This window comes from Labrus bergylta, chromosome 2 (assembly GCF_963930695.1).
Source record: "Labrus bergylta chromosome 2, fLabBer1.1, whole genome shotgun sequence".
Lineage (NCBI taxonomy): Eukaryota > Metazoa > Chordata > Actinopteri > Labriformes > Labridae > Labrus > Labrus bergylta.
In genome coordinates, this window is record NC_089196.1 from 32,068,182 (window position 1) to 32,088,028 (window position 19,847).

A 19,847-nucleotide genomic window follows, 5' to 3' on the forward strand; every position below is an offset into this window, starting at 1 on the left:
TTAGAAAAAAATGTGACGAGTATTTTAACTTTACAGTTTGACCAACATCCCATCTGTTATCATTGAGGAGGCGGGGTTTATGACCTATACTGCAGCCAGTCAGTAGGGGGAGCTCTAAAAATAAAAGCTTCACTAGACCGGGGACCTTGTCCCGTCCATTATTTTTACAGTCTGTGGTCCCCACAGTTCGCCGAGTCAGGTGACGAGGCTTTTATAGGTTTGGTGACGTGGGGCTGTACTCCTACGTCATACTGTACTCCACACAGCCATTAGTGCATACACTATGCACATTTCTAACACAATATTTCAAATTTCAATACTTTGTACACAAATGTCGAGATTGGGACTTGGATTGATCCATAACACTACTTAATACTCAAATACAGAGGTTTAGAGTTGGAAAAAGTGGTTTTAGGGTTTAGTTACTCTTTAACCAGAGCTGTCTCAGTGCTGCGGTTTGGTCCAAAACCTGACTGGAAGACATCCAAACAGTTGTTCAATATGAAGAAGTTATTTAACTTCTGAAACACAGCTTTGTCTATCATTTGACCTAACAGAGGAAGATTTGATATAGGCCTGTAATTATTCATTATTTTCTAGATTGTTCTTTTCTAGTAGTGGCTTGATGACTGCTGTTTTCAGGGCCTGTGGGAAGACACCTGAGAGACAAGTTTACCATTTGTAACAGATCTGGAGACATGACTCCTCCTCCTGCTGCCAATATCAAGACAGCAGGAGGAGGACTTTAATTGTTTAATTGTCACTTGTTTTTTATTGGTGAGATCAGAACAATACAGACATTACAGAAGGGGGTCCATTGTTTTTCTGTAATGTAGAACATTTAACCCCCATTACCACCCCCACCCCCCATTATCACACCCACCAACCATGAAACAGACCAGCTGGACAGAGTGAACAGAGTCAGCTGATCTTCAGTCAGCAGTGTTTCTCAGACCGACAGACCACACAGAGACACTGAAGAACCAGGAGACCAGAACATAAACCCAGGATAGAGAGGTTCAGTGAATGTGGTGTTGAAGGTGTGGAGGTGGATCAGTGTGTCAGAGGAGACTCTGTAGAAGGACAGAGAGCCAGCAGGACAGTCCACATACACTGCTACTCTATTAGAGACAGAGGAGGAGGAAGAGGAGGAAGAGGAGAAGGAGGAGGAGGAGGAGATCTTTGTTCTTATGTCATTGTGACTGACAGAGTAATCTCTATTAGAGCAGATCAGACTCCAGGACTGATCATTTAATCCAAACCAACATCCATTCATGTCTCCTCTCCTTCTGATTCCTCTGTAACTCACTGATACAGAAACCTTTCCTCTCCACTCGACCTCCCAGTAACAGCGACCAGTCAGACCAGTCCTACACAGCAGCTGAGGATAGTAGTGTTCAAATCTATCTGGATGATCAGGATATGACTGAAGCTCCTTCACATGTATCACCTTCCTGTTGTTGTCAGACAGTTTCAGGTATCTGTTCACTGTGTTTGTGTCCAGTTCCAGCTCACAGGCGTCTGATGGAGAGAACGAGACACAACACAGCTGCAGGTTATCATCTGTTCATTCATCAACAACTTTACTGACACTTACTGATAGGGGTGTAAAGGTACACGTACTCGTACCGGACTGTTTCGGTACAGGACTGATCCGAGTACGCACGGAACAAAAGTGATTTAATCTGTGTTCCCACACGGACCGCAAAGCGGAAGCACACCTCAGGGTGAAGGAAGGCTGCGGCTGCTGGTATGGGACACAGCTTTTAGTTAATAACTTGTAAAAAAGTTCAAACATAAACCGTGCGAACTGTGCAGCTTACTCGTTCCTCAAGTCCTGTTGGTCTGGACAGTTGCATATAACCGGGATGGAGTTCTTTTTACGGACTTACTCTTAAGTTTCGTTTTAATTTTCAGCGATGATCCCGCTCAAACTAAGAGCAAAAGGGGAGGGGGAGACGCATCTGTGTGGGAGCATAACCTGCAGCATGATAGAATGAACACCTCCCTCCCCATTCCCACAATAATGGACAAAGAGACGTTGACAAGACGAGAGTAGTGTGCCACTGATGTTCAGCGGACATCGGGTACGTCACAGGCAACACGTCCAACTTATTAAAGCACTTGAAAAGGCACCACGCAAACGTAAACATCACTGCAACTAGGAAAAAACAGACAGCCTTTTGCTAGTAATTCTAAACGGGCCAAAGCCATAAAAAATGCCATTGAAGTTATCGACAGAGGGAAATATTAATAGTTCTGAAACTACACTGTCCCAGATGTGATTAGGTTTATTATGTGCTCAAAGAGCATTCAAAAAAGTGTTGCCATCATAAACTAAAAGGTGGAAGTGTAATTAAAAACAAATATTTGTACATATGTCCCGTATGACTTCATTTCATTCTAAAATACTTTATTTTATTCATGTCTTTTATTTATTGGAGACTCTTTTGGTTGAAGGAAGCAGCATAAGTTTATTTTATGTTTTTTTTTTTCCACAATGTTTAATTTAAAATGTTATTAAAAAGTAACCTGAGCAGCTGTACAAGTCTGAACTGTTGATGCTGCACTTAGTCCAATGTGTAAAAGGGAAATTATGAATGTTCCTATAAAGAAAAAAAAGCGTTGCATCAGGTCCCTTTACTGTAGTGAAAATGTACCGAACCGAAGCTTCAAAACTGAGAACTGTACCGAACTGAAATGTTTGTGTACCGTTACACCCCTACTTACTGAGAGTCTATCAAACTTACAGTTCATATTCAGCACTGAATGATGTTTGACAGCACTGAAATGTAATAATCCACTTCTTATTAAGTTCAAATGGAGTTACCATGGCAGCCAGGATGAATGGAGATCCAAATCAACAAACACATGCAGTGAATAAAGTCTGACTAATCAAAGTGCAGCACAAAGAATCTATGAACCATCTGCTGTCTCCAACTGTTCTGTCCTCAGAGGTCACATTCAGCACAAACAGGAGCCTCATTTCCACTTTCACTGTCACACACAATGTGATGGCAGCAGGAGTGTGCCACGTCCCTTTGTCCTGTCTAACTAGTTTGAAACTGTGTTTCTGAAGTCATGGAGACCATTTCTTTACCATCAATCTAGGCTCTACAACATACATGTTTTTGTTTTAATTTAAATTTAACTGGACTGGATGAACAGATCGAAATCTGAAGAAACAGATGACAACTCAGTCCTTGTGAGTTTTTTTTCCGCTTGTCTAATGCGTAGGCCACGCCGTCTCGACCTCACCTGGCCACCTGGCTGCCTGCTGCTGACTTGTGTATTGTTGTTGGATGTTCCTGCTGGCCTGTACTATGGTGATCGTGGACTTTGCTGTGTGCCTTACTGTCTGCACAGCCAGAAGATGAGGAGGAGAGCTAGCTTATGTCTCTAAAGATATTCTGTTACTATTTCATCACTGAATTCACGTCTGGACGTTTTTGAGGAGAGAACTTCATGTTGGAGACTCTGCATATTTACATGTTTATGAAAATGAACGTCAAATCAAAAATGATTTCTGTTGTTTTTAAAGTTGATGAGCTCCACGAGCTCGACTACGAGCAGCCGGCCAGCAGCCAACATCAAAATGTGAAATGTCACAAAAACTGCATGTTGTAAAATATACATTTCTGTTGGATGTGATGAATGGTGATTTTCTATTCACTGGATTATCACTTTTATTTCAGTTTACATTTTTTATTTCATATTTGAGTTTCCATCACCCTCACTTTTATCATCACTTTGTGTTACTTCCAGCCCTCATCCTGTTGTAGTTTGAAAGGTTTAATCATAACAGAAACACAATCTGGACAGCAGCAGGCACAAACCAATAGTTATCTAACCTCTGAATTTAGCCAAGTCATAAGATCATGTTCTGATACACAAGACACACACACACACACTCTCTTTCCTGTTAAGAGACCAGTTGTCTGTCCAGGAAACTTCTAGGAAATGGTCTTCATATAACACACATGTCGTAATTGCTCAGTGTGTTAATTGCCCATAAAAGGATGATTGGGATGTTATAAAAGTTCCGGTTGAGCGAGGACGCTGGCGTGTATGTTGCTGCTTCGCGATCCGTGACAAAAATGGTGTTTCTTTTGTGCTATCTATGCTTCTCCCTCCTACTTATCCTCTACTAACAGTCTGCAAACAGATCGACTTTGCTGCTGCTTTCAGTTTGTGTAAACTGACAGCTACTCACCATCTATGACGATCAGCTGTTAGCGCTAGCCGCCAATCAGCTGTTAGCTTCTCGCACAGCTATCAGGATATCCTCACCAGTCTGTGATCACTGGACCCTCACCTGCCTTATTGGTGGACTGTTCTTCTTCGTCGGCCACGTCGGCTCCCTACCTGGCTTGGACCCGTCGCCCTGCGCCACCTGTTGGCTACCGCTGGCTGCCGCTTTCCACTACTCTGGCTCGGCTGCTGGCGGTGAAGAGGCCTGCCTGACAACCAGACTGCCGGCTGCTGTTCTCCTGCTCCGATTGTGTCCAGACGGGTCCCCCGTCTGCCACAAAATTGGTCCTTTGCTTATCCTGGTTTGGCTCTTATCCTGGTTTGGCTCTCATGCCTGCGGTTTTCCTGTCCCCGGCTGGCGCCCGGTAGCTTGCGGCTTTCAGCCTGCGGCTAGCAGCTGCTCTCCCTGCTGCGGACATGTTACTACTAACATACTCTGCTCTGCAACTCCGGAATCTCACCTGCCACTTCTCTCTGGACAACCTTGCTTCCATTAAATCTTTTGGACTCCTGCGCCGTCCTCACTACGTGCATAGGGCTGCCCGATGCAAGTTTGTTTACACTGACCATGCTATCCCCACTGTAGTGTCTGACCGGCGCCATCATCACAACAAATCACACGTGCACACCAGAAACCTGATACCTGTTGTTGTGTGTGTTGACAGAACCACTCCTCTTTCTCCCTCTGCTTCAGAATACACCACCGCCTCATTTATGCTGCAGAATGCTCGCTCCCTTAACAACAAAGCAAACCTATTTCACTAAATATCAAACTTTACTGACAGATCCACGTCATCAGAATCATTCAAACCGATGGTTTTATTTAGGCTTTCATGAAAGGCGCTATATAAATCTAAGTTATTGTTACTAACTGCTCGGAGAGAAATAAACAAATCCTGTATTCACAAGCCATAGTCTCCGTCTGATTGTTCAAGAGCATTTACTCTTCTACAATCCAACATGTGCTTCTGTGTTCTGATGAAGAGAAATGAAAACACACTCACACATCCTCGGATCAGGATCCAGTCTGTGCAGTCCACTATGGTCAAAACTGGAGGAAGTAACCAGATCAGAATCTATTTCATACATCTTCATTTAAATCCAGCATCAGACAAGAAGCAGAGTTCATCATTCAGAAACAGTGAGACAGCTTCTGTGTGTCTGTCTGTACCTCAGTGTCTCCAGTCTGCAGTGTGGATCCTCCAGTCCAGCAGACAGCAGCTTCTCTCCTCGTTCTCCTGGATGATTGTAGCTCAGGTCCAGATGTCTCAGGTGGGAGGAGCTTAGAGCTGAGGCCAGAGACGCACAACCTTCTCCTGTGATCAGACAACCTGACAGACTACACACACACGCACGCACGCACGCACGCACACGCACACACACTATGCTTAACATCCATTGGTCCATTCTTCACTGTTTTACCAGTAACATCCCGTCATAACCATGCAGCTGAACAGAATAGACTTCATAATCTGATACTAATCAATATTTACTCTGGTGACAAATAGTGAAGGTAAGACAGAGCGTGAGATAAACACACAGACTGTTTTGACATCAGCAGTGATGTAGAAACAGTTCTGAACTGTTTCATCTGAAAAGAAGATTCTTTAGTTCTTTATGTTCCAAACTTTATCCATGGTTTGTTTGTTGGTGGGGAAAGAACTTCATATTTAACTTTCTTTATTCCAGTCCAGCTTCCTCAGACTAAAAGACTGAGAGCTATAGAACGAGCTCTGCGCTTTACAGCATTAATGTGGTAACATACAGTCAAACTTTAAACCACCACCAAGGACAATTTAATAAATGATTCATCAAGAAAACGTGATTTTAGGAATAATCTGGATCAGCAGCACACTAACCTGAGAGTGTCCAGTCTACAGAGTGGACTCTTTAGTCCAGTAGACAGTAGCTTCACTCCTGAATCATGCAGGTTGTTGTTGCTCAGGTCCAGCTCTCTCAGACTAGAGGACTGGGAGCTGAGGACTGAGGACAGAGCTTCACAGCTTCTCTCTGAGAGGTTACAGACACTCAGCCTGAAGAGGATATGTTTGGTAAGTTAATCAAAATATCAAATAAACTAAGTACATTTAAGCTTATTAGGTAAACTTTTACATGAATAAGTCCTTACCTGAATGTTTCCAGTGAACAGTGTAGAGTCTTTAAACCACTACACAGCAGCTTCACTCCTGAATCATGCAGGTTGTTGTTGCTCAGGTCCAGCTCTCTCAGATTAGAGGACTGGGAGCTGAGGACTGAGGACAGAGCTTCACAGCTTCTCTCTGAGAGGTTACAACCACTCAGCCTGAAGAGGATTTGTTTGGTAAGTTAATCAAAATATCAAATAAACTAAGTACATTTAAGCTTATTGGGTAAACTTTCACATGAATAAGTCCTTACCTGAGCGTTTCCAGTGAACAGTGTAGAGTCTTTAAACCACTACACAGCAGCTTCACTTCAGAATCATGCAGGTTGTTGTTGCTCAGGTCCAGCTCTCTCAGACTAGAGGACTGGGACCTGAGGACTGAGGACAGAGCTTCACAGCTTCTCTCTGAGAGGTTACAACCACTCAGCCTGAAGAGGATATGTTTGGTAAGTTAATCAAAATATCAAATAAACTAAGTACATTTAAGCTTATTGGGTAAACTTCCACATGAATAAGTCCTTACCTGAGCATTTCCAGTGAACAGTGTAGAGTCTTTAAACCACTACACAGCAGCTTCACTTCAGAATCATGCAGGTTGTTGTTGCTCAGGTCCAGCTCTCTCAGACTAGAGGACTGGGAGCTGAGGACTGAGGACAGAGCTTCACAGCTTCTCTCTGAGAGGTTACAGCCACTCAGGCTGAAGAGGATTCAGAAGAACACAAATGAAAGCAATTACAAACTATAGTTGTTATTTCTGAATGAAGAGAACTACATTTGAACTGGATAGTTATGTGAGCACGTACAGAGCTTTGTTTGAAGCTTTGATCACAGGCAGCAGCCTCAGAAGAGCCTCCTGTGAAGCAGAGTATTTCTTCAGATCAAAAAGGCCCAGATCTTTTTCTGATGACAGTAAGATGAAGACCAGAGCTGACCACTGAGCAGGAGACAGTTTATCTGTGGAGAGACGTCCTGATCTCAGGGACTGTTGGATCTCCTCCACTAGAGAACGATCATTCAGTTCATTCAGACAGTGGAACAGATTGATGCTTTTCTCTGCAGACAGATCCTCACTGATCTTCTCCTTGATGTACTTGACTGTTTTGTGATTGGTCTTTGAGCCACTTCCTGTGTGTGTCAGCAGACCTCGTATGAGATTCTGATTGGTCTCTAGAGAAAGACCGAGGAGGAAGCGGAGGAACAAGTCCAGGTGTCCATTAGGACTCTGTAAGGCCTGGTCCACAGCACTCTGATATAAAAGTGTTGGGTCAGGTTTTTCTCTGAATAATTTAGACCTCTGGGATGTTTTTTTTTTTTCTGACATCAGATTGACTCCAGAGTTGATGAAGGTCAGATGGACATGAAGAGCAGCCAGAAACTCCTGAACACTCAGATGGATGAAGCAGAACACCTTGTCCTGGTACAGTCCTCTCTCCTCTTTAAAGATCTGTGTGAACACTCCTGAGTACACTGAGGCTGCTCTGATATCGATGCCACACTCTGTCAGGTCAGAGTCATAGAAGATCAGGTTTCTTTTCTGCAGCTGCTCAAAAGCCAGTTTTCCCAGAGACTTAATCATCTTCCTGCTCTTTTCATTCCAGTGAGGATCCGTCTCAGCTCCTCCATCATACTTGATGTTCTTCAGTTTGGACTGAAACACCAGGAAGTGGATGTACATCTCAGTCAGGGTCTTGGGCAGCTCACCTCTCGTTCTGGTCTTCAGCACATCCTCCAGAACTGTAGCAGTGATCCAGCAGAAGACTGGGATGTGGCACATGATGTGGAGGCTTCGGGATGTCTTGATGTGGGAGATGATTCTGTCGGCTTGCTCCTCATTTCTGAACCTCTTCCTGAAGTACTCCTTCTTCTGTGGGTCAGTGAACCCTCTGACCTCTGTCACCATGTCAACACACTCAGGAGGGATCTGATTGGCTGCTGCAGGTCTTGTAGTTATCCAGAGGTGAGCAGAGGGAAGCAGTTTCCCCCTGATGAGGTTAGTCAGCAGCACATCCACTGAGGTGGACTCTGTAACATCAGTCAGGGTCTCGTTGTTTTTAAAGTCCAGAGGAAGTCGACACTCATCCAGACCGTCAAAGATGAACACAACCTGGAACTCTTCAAACCTGCAGATTCCTGCTTCTTTGGTTTCAGGAAAGAAGTGATGAACAAGTTCCACCAAACTGAACTTTTTCTCTTTCAGCACATTCAGCTCTCTGAAAGTGAATGGTAATGTGAAGTGTATGTTCTGGTTGTCTTTGTCTTCAGCCCAGTCCAGAGTGAACTTCTGTGTTAAGACTGTTTTCCCGATGCCAGCCACTCCCTTTGTCATCACTCTTCTGATTGGTTCATCTCTTCCAGGTGAGGCTTTAAAGATGTCTTCTTGTCTGATGGTTGTTTCTGGTCTGTGTGGTTTCCTGGATGCTGTTTCAATCTGTCTGACCTCATGTTCATCATTGACCTCTCCAGTCCCTCCCTCTGTGATGTAGAGCTCTGTGTAGATCTGGTTCAGAAGGGTTGGGTTTCCTGCTTTAGCAATCCCCTCAAACACACACTGGAACTTCTTCTTCAGGTTAGATTTGAGGTTTTTTTGGCACATTGCACCAAACGTTCCTGAATAAAGAAAGAACTGAAATCAATGAACAGATCCTGATATAGATCACATGACTATCTGAGTTTGGAACTTTAAACCTCTTTGTCCTTTTTCTAAAATACTAAATATGTTAAAATGTTCTTACTGCTCTGCAGACAGTCAGCCAGCTCCTCCTGCTTCATCCTCCTCAGGAAGTGCAGAGTGATCTTCAAAAATGCCTCTTTACAGCTTCTCCCCTGCTCTTCATCCTCACTCTGACTCTCTAAGCATTCTGGGTAATCTGGACTCAGAACCCTGTGGACTCTCTTCAGCTCGTTCTTCACAAAGGTGATGATGTTCTCCTCCAGCAGCTGGAACAGAAGGAGACACTGGATATTTAATATAAACTGGTAGAACTCAACATGTGGTTCATCTGTCAGTCTGAAGGTCAGCTGGTCTAAACAGAACAATAACTTAGAATTAAATTATTGTAATGGTAGTATATTAATTAACAGTGTGTTGAACACACCATAAAGATGGAGTCCAGGTCTGTTGGATTCTGCTGGTCTGGTTGATCTCTGTGAACGTTGGAGCTCTCCTGTTGAACTCTGTGACAGGACATATTACACAAGAAAACAACGGGATATATATAATGAAACTGAGCCAAGATATGAGTCTTTAAACAACAGAGACATAACATTAATTTGATTTTTAATTCTCACCTTCCATCAGCAGGACATCCATCTTTAAAGTCAATAAGACGACCATTAGAGTTGTCACTCTTCATGGACACACAGCTGGGTCCAGGAGAGTCTGGTCTCTGTTCCTGCATCCTGATACAAACAAACAGCTGGTTAATGAAAGCATTTAGAACAAAGATCATTTTTAATCAGATTTTTCCAGTTTAAACTAGCAGATGGATAATCAGTAATCAGGAGGCAGAGCTGAAGTTCTCTACATTTCTCTCTTTTTCTATTAGAACAGTATCTCACTCAGAATACAGCCAACACTGTGTTTGTCCTCAAATTCTTTAGACTGATGAAATTAAAGTTAACAGAAGACGACTTAAACATAAACACAGCTCAGAAAGATGCTACAGCATCTGGCCGCCTGGTGTGCTGACAACAACCTGCTCCTCAACACCAGCAAGACGAAGGAGATCATCGTGGACTTCAGGAGAGAAAGAGGAAGCACGCACAACCCCATTCACATTAACGGGATGGCTGTTGAATGTGTCTCCAGCTTCAAGTTCCTGGGGACCCACATCACAGAGGACCTCTCCTGGTCCACTAACACCTCCAGTCTGGTTAAGAAGGCTCATCAACGCCTCTTTTTCCTGAGGACACTGAAGAGACACCACCTGTCTTCAGCTGTACTGATGAACTTCTACCGCTGTGTGATCGAGAGCATCCTGACCAGCAGTGTCTCAGTCTGGTACGGAAACTGCTCTGTCGCAGACCGTAAGGCGCTACAGCGGGTGGTAAAAACCGCCCAGCGCATCACAAAGTGTCCACTTCCTGCCATTGAGGATGTCCAAAGAACACGCTGTCTGCGGCGAGCTCATGGCATCCTTAAAGACTCCTCCCACCCTGCCCACAGACTGTTTACCCTCCTGCCCTCCGGCAGGCGCTTCAGAAGCCTCCGGACCAGAACCAGCAGACTGAGGAACAGCTTTTTCCCCAGAGCTGTTTCTCTACTGAACTCTATCCCCCGAACTCTGAACTCTGTCTCTCTCTCTCTCTCCCTCTCTCTCTCCGCACCCTGCTGACCCCCCTTTCCCCTCCATATCACCTCACACCCCGAACTCTGTATTCTGTCTGTCTCTCTCTCTGTATTCGAACTCTGTATTCTGTCTCTCTCTCTCTCTCTCTCCCTCTCTCTCTCCGCACCCTGCTGACCCCCCTTTCCCCTCCATATCACCTCACACCCATCATCCCCCCACCTCTCCTCCTGGTCACACACACACACATCTCTCATCCATCTGTATTATTGTATTATAGTATGTTCATATTCTTTAAATTATCTGTAAACTTGCATAACATGCTCACTGCATCTCAATCTGTATATTATTAGTATAGCATGCTCACTGCATCTTATTCTGTATATTATTAGTATAGCATGCTCACTGCATCTTAATCTGTATATTATTAGTATAGATGCTCACTGCATCTTAATCTGTATATTATTAGTATAGATGCTCACTGCATCTTAATCTGTATATTATAATCCTAAGAACACACTTATTTTGTAGCATTACTTATTTATAGCATTTATTTATATTTATTGCATCCCATTAATCCAGCCATCCAGATATACCTCATAATTCACTTTTTTTGGCTACATCTGTAAATTTTGCAATTACTGTACATAGCACAGAATTACTGTACATAGCACAGACTCTTGCACTCAATTACTGTACATAGCACAGACTCTTGCACTTTCTGCTTATTTGCACTTCTGGTGAGATGCCAAACCTCATTTCGTTACTCTATACTTGTATATGTGTAATGACAATAAAGTTGAATCTCATCTCATCTCATCTCATCTCAACAACAGACTTTCAAGGCAGTGCTTCACACCCAGGTATGGGACAGCACTGCACATTCAAACAGCTGCCAGCAGGTGGCAGTCCTGCTTCTCAATGCACTTTCTGTAAAGACAAGCATGTAGTAACAGATTGTGTAAAATTTAAAGTCCTTCCACAAAAGAAAAAGGTTGATTTCCTAAAAACAAATGGTCACTGCTTTGGATGTTTAATAAAAGGACATATAAGCAAAAACTGCAAACGAAGGCTGACATGTCAAAAGTGTAACAGGAATCACCCAACAATTGTATACACACATAGAAGGCATAGGAACAACATATCAAGAACTCAAACCTAATGCTAGCCCTACCAAAACAAAAGAAACATCCGTCAGATGAAGTAACTGGGGCCGGTAGGGACTGCGCATTAGCCATTGTGCCAGTCAGAGTAAAAGTTGATAAAGGGAATAAATTCATCTCAACTTATGCATTCCTCGATCCTGGCAGCTCTGCATCATTTTGCACAGAGCATCTGATGAAGCAGCTGAACCCTAAAGCAAGGCGAACTACGGTTGTCTTAGAAACCATGGGGCAGGAAAGGCCTGTAAAGAGTTATGAACTCACTGGATTGGAGATAGGTAACTTGGAGGGCAGCACCTACCTTAACCTACCCAAAGTGTTCACACAAAGTAAGATACCTGTCTCAAAGGAGAATATACCTACCTCTAAGGATCTCGAAAGATGGCCATATCTAAACAGAATACAACTGAATGAAATTGATGCTGATATTGATCTTCTAATAGCAGTTGATGTGCCTAAAGCAATGGAACTATGGGACATAATAAATAGCCAAGGAAATGGACCATATGCAGTCAAGGCAGTGTTTGGATGGGTGGTAAATGGGCCACTTTATTGTTGTTCTGCTGTGGAATCTGGACCCGTGGTAGCTATGGCCGATCGAATATCAGTTGGTCAACTAAAGGATCTCCTGATAAGACAATATAATCAGGACTTCCCTGAAAAGGCCTGTGAAGAGAAAAATGAAATGTCAGATGAGGACAGAAGATTCATGAAGATCGCATCAACCTCAGTTGTACAAAAAGTTGGACACTTTGACCTACCTTTGCCTTTTCGCAACAAAGAGACTGTAATGCCTGACAACTATGAAATGGCAGAACAGCGCATCTTAAATCTTCTTAAGAGATTCAAAAGGGATGAAGGTTATGCAATGGAGTACAAAAGTTTCATGGATGATGTGTTCAAGAAAGGATTTGCAGAGAAAGTGCCAACGGAACAGCTAGATCGGAGAGACGGACAGGTATGGTACATACCATTCACAGTGTTTACCATCGTCAGAAAGGAAAAGTAAGAGTTGTGTTTGACTGTGCTTCATCCTACAAAGGCACATCTTTGAACAAAGAACTCTTCCAAGGTCCTGACCTGGCAAACACTCTCATTGGAGTTCTACTCAGGTTTTGCCAGGAACAAATAGCTTTAATGGCAGATATTGAGGCAATGTTCTATCAGGTAATGGTTAATGACAACCATAGGGACTTTCTCAGGTTTCTGTGGTGGCCTAGTGGAGACACCAACAAACCCTTGGAAGCCTATAGAATGAAGGTTCAACTCTTTGGCGCTGTTTCTTCGCCTAGCATTGCCAATTTTGCTCTAAAACAAACAGCAGAACACAACAACTACAAATACGAAAAGGAGGTAACTGAATCAATCCAACACAATTTCTATGTTGACGACTGCCTCAAATCAGTAGCTACAGTAGATCAAGCCATCAGGCTTATCAGAGACCTCAAAGAAGCTTGCTCTCAGGGATGCTTCTCATTGACCAAATGGGTCTGTAATAGCCGCCAAGTTCTGATGAGTATTCCTGAACATCAGAGAGCAAAGAATCTCAAGGAACTAAACCTGGACAGAGAGAAACTGCCAGTTGAAAGGGCTCTTGGGATCCAATGGAATACTGAAAGTGATTCCTTTACCTTCAAAATCGCCATCAAGAACAAAGCCCTCACAAGAAGGGATATTCTTTCCATGGTTAGCTCAATCTATGATCCGTTGGGATTCCTTGCCCCTTTCATTCTTAAGGCCAGGCAAATACTCCAAGAACTCTGCAAATTAAAATGTGGATGGGATGAAATCATCCCAGGAAAACTGACTAAGCAATGGCAGTTCTGGGTTACAGGTTTGGATCAGCTCAGCAGATTTCAAGTGGACAGGTGTATAAAACCTGTGAATTTTGGCCCAATCAGAACTACAGAACTCCATCACTTCTGTGATGCGAGCGAAATGGGTTATGGCACTGTGAATTACCTCAGGTTTACAAATGTTGCTGAACAAGTCCATGTCGTATTCATTATGGGGAAATCCAGGGTCACTCCTCTGAAACAGATTACGATCCCCAGGTTGGAGCTGACAGCGGCGACGCTTGCTGTAAAGGTGGACAGGATGTTGAAAAGAGAACTACAAGTAGAAATCAAAGACTCTATATTCTGGACAGACAGTACCTCTGTGCTAGGATATATTTATAATCATACAAAGAGATTCCACACTTTTGTTGCCAACAGACTTTCAGTGATCCATGACCTATCTCAAGAAAAGCAATGGAGACATGTGGGCTCTAAAGACAACCCAGCAGACGTGGCATCACATGGGCTGCATGTTGAACCCTTCCTAGAGTCAAGATGGCAAGTATCTGGAACTGCAAGAAACAGCTTGGCCAGAGACCCCTAAGAAATTGAGACAAATTTCTCCCGATGATCCAGAGATAAAAAAAAAAAACGAGGCATCTGTTAATAGTCTAAGCATGGTGGAGAAAAATCCAACCAGCAAGTTGATTGAGTATTACTCATCATGGAACAGACTACAAAAAGGTGTTGCTTGGATCTTAAAGTTTAGAGAACTTCTTCTTTTATTAAATCAAAGAAAAAACTGCAAAAACTGACCTAAACTCTAGCTGGACATCTGCAAAAACCCTGAAAGACAAAATGAACCTTTTAAAGATAATCTGTGAAGTACAACATCTGTCTGTAGGAGACATGAAAAATGCTGAAAGGTCAATCATTCTCTTTGAGCAAAGATGCTTTTTCTCACAGGAACTCACACTGTTGGAAAACGGAAGTAAAGTGAAAATGAGCAGCGCAATCTGTAACCTGGACCCAATGGTGGATGAAGGCATGCTGGGAGTTGGAGGGAGAATAGGCAAGTTAGCAATGCCTATAGACTTAAAGAATCCAATTATACTACCCAAAAACTCTCACATATCCAAACTACTAATGTGAAATATCCATCTGCAGACTGGGCACTCAGGGAGAAGCCACATGCTCTCCAGACTACAGCAAAGATTCTGGTTGCCTCATGCAAACTCATCTGCAAGACGAATCATTAAGAACTGTGTCCTCTGCCGCCGCATGCAAGCAAAGGTTGGCGAGCAGAAAATGGCTGATCTTCCGGAGGACAGAGTGTCTCCAGATCTACCACCCTTTACACATGTGGGTATTGATTATTTTGGACCAATAGAGGTGAAGCGGGGCTGGTCAAATGTTAAACGCTGGGGTGTTATCTTTACTTGCCTTGTGAGTCGAGCTGTACACTTAGAAGTGGCAAACTCATTGGACACTGATTCCTGCATTTATGCTCTGCGCAGATTCATGTGTCGCAGAGGAACAGTGACAAGCACCCGCACAGACAATGGGACAAATTTTGTGGAGGCACAGAAGGAGCTTAAAGACACTCTCAGAAAATTTGATCATCACAAAGTGGAAAATACATTACTGAAGGATGGCGTAAAATGGATATTCAACCCACCATTTGGAGCCCATCACGGTGGAGTGTGGGAAAGGCTAATCAGACCTGTGAAAAAGATTCTTTACTCTGTCTTAAAGGAGCAAATATTAGATGATGAAACTTTACAAACAGCACTATGTGAGGTCGAAGCAATAATGAACGATAGGCCGATAACAACAGTGTCAAGTGATCCTAACGATCTCGAACCCCTTACACCAAACCACCTCCTTCAACTCAAAATGAAACCAATCATGCTGCCTGGACTCTTTCAGAAGGAAGACCTGTACTCCCAGAGAAGATGGAGACAGGTACAGTACCTGGCAGATCTCTTCTGGCGGAGATGGATTAGAGAATATCTTCCAATCTTACAACAGCGAAACAAGTGGCACCACCCCAAAAGGAACCTTTGCCTGAACGACCTTGTCATCATAGTGGACAACACAGCACCGAGGAGCTCTTGGCTCCTGGGCCGTGTTGTAAAGACATTCCAGGGGTCCAAAGGGCTCGTCCGGAGCGTCTTGGTGAAAACCAAGAGCAGCATCTTACAGAGACCTATTGATAAACTCTGCCTGCTCTTGGAGGCAGTTAATTAATTAAAAGGGGGCTGGTAACCTCTGGCCCCCCGAGAAATGTATACAAACATAAACACACACACCCCCCCCCTGACTATTATGGACTATTGAATGTTTGAATGTATGTTGATAATGTATGTAAAGTATTTCTAATTCCTGTCTTTTTGGCCCCATTGAATGTATGATAGGTAATTGTTTTGCTTTAGTGTAAACAATTAGGGGCCGGTATGTTGTGGCCAAATGGCCATATGAATTATTTACAGTGAAAAAATCGTGAAGAGCCAAACATTAATGACTTTAGAATTATTTGTTTATATTATTGTTTATTCTGGCTTATTTTGGTTTTACATTTTGCTAATTGATTTGGGGGGGTATCTGTGCATTATTTCTCCCTCTATGGGGCGGAGCCTTGGCGTATTGGCAGTGTAATTTAAGTTGATTAAGGACACCTGGGGGGAGAGTGAGAGTGGGGAAGCGGAACAGTTTTTTGACTGCAAAGGGCCGCTTAGGATATACATTATATAGCAATCTGTTTGTTTATTTTATTTTGTGAAGTTTAGTTTTGCTGAAAAGTTTTCTATTAATAAATGTAGTTTATAAGTTGACTTTGGATCCGCGGCCTGCCTTTTGTTTTTATTTGATAGTGTGTTAAACCCGCTCAGCAGCGGCTTACCTACTTGATTTTGTTTGAAGCCATCACACCAGCGCCAGCCCTAACTATAAAATGTATAGTTACTTTTAATTCTATTCTTAAAAATACAGAGTGTGTCTCCCTCCCTCACCCCGGCTGGAAGATGATTCCAGAGGAGAGGAGTCTGAAAACTGAAGGCTCTACCTCCCATAGTACATTTAGAGACTGTAGGTACCACGAGCAAGCCTGAAAACTGAAGGCTCTACCTTCCATAGTACATTTAGAGACCGAGCAGCATTTACAACGAGCAGCAATTACTATTAGGATACAGAACAGATCAAGATCAAGAACTTGTCCATAACAACTTCAGGAACCTCAACCTGGAACTCACTTCTGGGACAAAGTCTTCAGACTGACATCACTTCAGATGGGAATAAGTGATGCTTGCACCATCACAGTAGTTTTTATATTGTGAGTAAGTCCAGTATATGGATCCTACAAGGTTTGTAAAAACACTCAAGAGCTTTGAAGATCTTTGTCTGCAGTCTTCATGATACATCTGCTCACCAGTGTCCTGCCAAGATCACTGGACCAAATTTTCAGTATACCACCATGACATCATCCCTGATGTACTAAACATGCCTCAGCTGGACTCAGACACCATTCACTAAAACAAGGATCAAGTGTTAAACTATGTAGTCCAGGAGAAAGTGTAGTCAGATATCAATACAATGGTCAGCTGGATCAGCAGGCTGTATGGACCAGGTAGGTTAGTGAACGTGACCTGAAGCTTTCAATGCCCAACATCTCACCAGCAGAACCTCATCAGGTTCAGGATCTGGGCTGTGGACAAAGTCAGGACATCCAACATCCACCTCGTGGACCATAATCCTCTAATCACAGTTTTTAAACCGTGGCTCCCATCCTTGATGGTGCATGCTTTAAAATGGACGTGCAGAAGCAGACTCTCAGTGAATGAAATCTGATATTGTGGACAGTATGTCTGTTTGTTTTGGTCATCATTGGTAGTGAGGAAGGAGAGGACTTTCATTCTACCTGAGGGAAAAACAAATATATTAATTCAATAAAAATGCTTTAATTGGGGTGCTGGTGGCCAAGTGGTAAGTGTGCGTGTCCCATGTAGGGAGACTGTAGCCCTCCAAGTGGGTGGCTCGGGTTTAAATCCGACCTGTGGCTCCTTTCCTGCATGCCATTCCCCATTCTCTCTCTCCTTGTTTTCCGACTCTATCTACTGTCCCGTCTCTAAACGGAACAAAAAGCCCAAAAATAAATCTTTCCTCAGATTTGTCTCTTTTTAAGGTTTGGCCTATTATTTTGACTTTGTCTCAGAATATTTAGCTTCTTTCTAGTAGGGCTGTTTTTGCTTTGAAGTCATAAAGTCCATCACACTGTCGATTCTTTTCCACATTTTACAGCCTTCAGGAAGGTAAGGGTTCAAATACAAACACTTCAAAAGAAAAAACACAAGATAGAACCAAAGCACACAATGATCATGAAGTGGTAAGAAAACTAAATGAAGCTGATGAGGAAAGTGAAGACAGGTGAGTAGAGTAGAAGGGAAAGTCTTGGCTATTGAAACCTAGAAGAGAAGGAGGTGAATTCTGAGGACCTCTGGTGGAGAAGTAGGAGAAACAGGAGAAAAGTACGAGTCCAGGGAGAGGTGAACATGGACTGAAGACTGAGAGTGATGTAAATGGCTGAGGATGAAAGAGTGAGCCTACAGAAAAGCACAACAGAGCTCTTTGTCAATTTCAAATCTTACCTTCCATCAGCCGGACGTCCATCTTTAAAGTCAATAAAGCGATCTATAGACCAGTCACTCTTCATGGACACACAACTGGGTCCAGGAGAGTCTGGTCTCTGTTCCTGCATCCTGATACAAAAAAATCCAACATTATTAGTTACTGTGAGCAGCAGATGAGACAGTGATGATGATGATGATGATGATGATGATGATGGTGATGGTGATGATGATGAACTCTGAGCAAAGATATGAGTCTTTAAACAACAGAGACATAACATTAATTTGATTTTTAATTCTTACCTTCCATCAGCAGGACGTCCATCTTTAAAGTTCACAGGGCGACCCTTAGACCGGTCACTCTTCATGGACACACAGCTGGGTCCAGGAGAGTCTGGTCTCTGTTCCTGCATCCTGATACAAAAAACAACATTATTAGTTACTGTGAGCAGCAGATGAGACAGTGATGATGATGATGATGATGATGATGATGATGATGATGTGAGTGCTGAGCTGTGACATGGAGAAGAGTCATGGACAGTTAGAGATCCTCACCTCAGAGCTTCATGTTCCTCACACAGAGAGGTTTTAGAGGGAGGGATTCCCTCCTCTGTGTCCTCACACTGATCTATAGCAGAGCGCCCCCTGCTGGGAGAGCTGCACTCTGTCACTACAACAACACTGATGGAGTACATCTGCTGAAGTCACATCCAGTCAAAGATCTTCAGATGTGGAGAAAACAAAGAGATGAAGCTGCTGATTCACCTTCATCATCATCATCACCTCACTGTCAGTCTACATACATCACATCAACCTGGTTCACCTTCAAAAAGGGAAAGCAGCACCAGCAAAACCATGGTTATCTTATGGTCCAGCGTAATTTCTGGGCGCTCTTCTCTGCTGCTGCAAGACAAATTTTTCTAGCAGTTTTTGGGTACACATAAAAGTTTAAACATTTTCAACTTTTTTGATCAAGAAGCAAAGTCGCAGTGATCGTCAAGGTCACTTAAAGTAGCCAATCAAATCAAGGAGGTTTGATATCCGCTTTTTGTGACATTTTCCCCTCCTCCTCTTGGAGCAAACATATTTCATTTGGTCGCTCGTATGCACACACAGCCCTGCTCCACAGGCGCTCCCAGCTGTTCTTTCCTCAGCTGTGTTCAGGAGTTTTTTTGAGGCGAGTTGCGTCTCTGTGTGATCGGGTCCTAAGGGGGCCCCATCTGGCAGCACTCACTCTCATCGCTCTGCTAAGAGTCACATGATTTATTCCTGTGAAATGAATTATCCGTCCGAGAGTGAAAACAGAGGAGCAGTGGTGGAGCAGACAGTGAAGATGAAATGTAACCGTAAATGACCGAATGCTGTGAGTCTAGTCTTAACTATCGGGGAGAGATGTTCTTTATGTTGGAAATAATACTTCTGTGAACTTTGAAGATAAATGTTTATACAGAGCATTTTTTTGTAGGTGTCAGATTATTGATCACATATTGGTGATGAATGGTTGGAGGACCCCCCTGTGAAGGGGCCCAACAGACTGAATAATCCCCATTGGTTAGATCAATCTGACACAGCTATCTGACTGGAAGGAGACATTCAAGAAGAGC

General features: G+C 43.2%; 1 protein-coding gene across 1 annotated transcript in view; it reads right to left on the reverse strand.

Annotated features, from left to right (window-relative positions):
• Positions 1-18,737, reverse strand: part of LOC136181094 (NACHT, LRR and PYD domains-containing protein 12-like) — a 56,720-nt gene extending 37,983 nt beyond the window's left edge. The window contains exons 1-12 of the mRNA XM_065961388.1: positions 18,547-18,737; positions 18,265-18,375; positions 9,683-9,793; positions 9,490-9,568; positions 9,127-9,331; positions 7,198-9,001; positions 6,918-7,091; positions 6,649-6,822; positions 6,380-6,553; positions 6,111-6,284; positions 5,423-5,590; positions 5,256-5,302 (exon numbers count right to left, since the gene is read on the reverse strand). Of these exons, the coding sequence (XP_065817460.1) occupies positions 5,256-5,302; positions 5,423-5,590; positions 6,111-6,284; positions 6,380-6,553; positions 6,649-6,822; positions 6,918-7,091; positions 7,198-9,001; positions 9,127-9,331; positions 9,490-9,568; positions 9,683-9,793; positions 18,265-18,375; positions 18,547-18,656 (3,331 nt within the window). The 5' untranslated portion in view covers positions 18,657-18,737. The remainder of the gene's footprint in view (positions 1-5,255; positions 5,303-5,422; positions 5,591-6,110; positions 6,285-6,379; positions 6,554-6,648; positions 6,823-6,917; positions 7,092-7,197; positions 9,002-9,126; positions 9,332-9,489; positions 9,569-9,682; positions 9,794-18,264; positions 18,376-18,546) is intronic.
• Between the last annotated feature and the right edge of the window lie 1,110 nt (positions 18,738-19,847).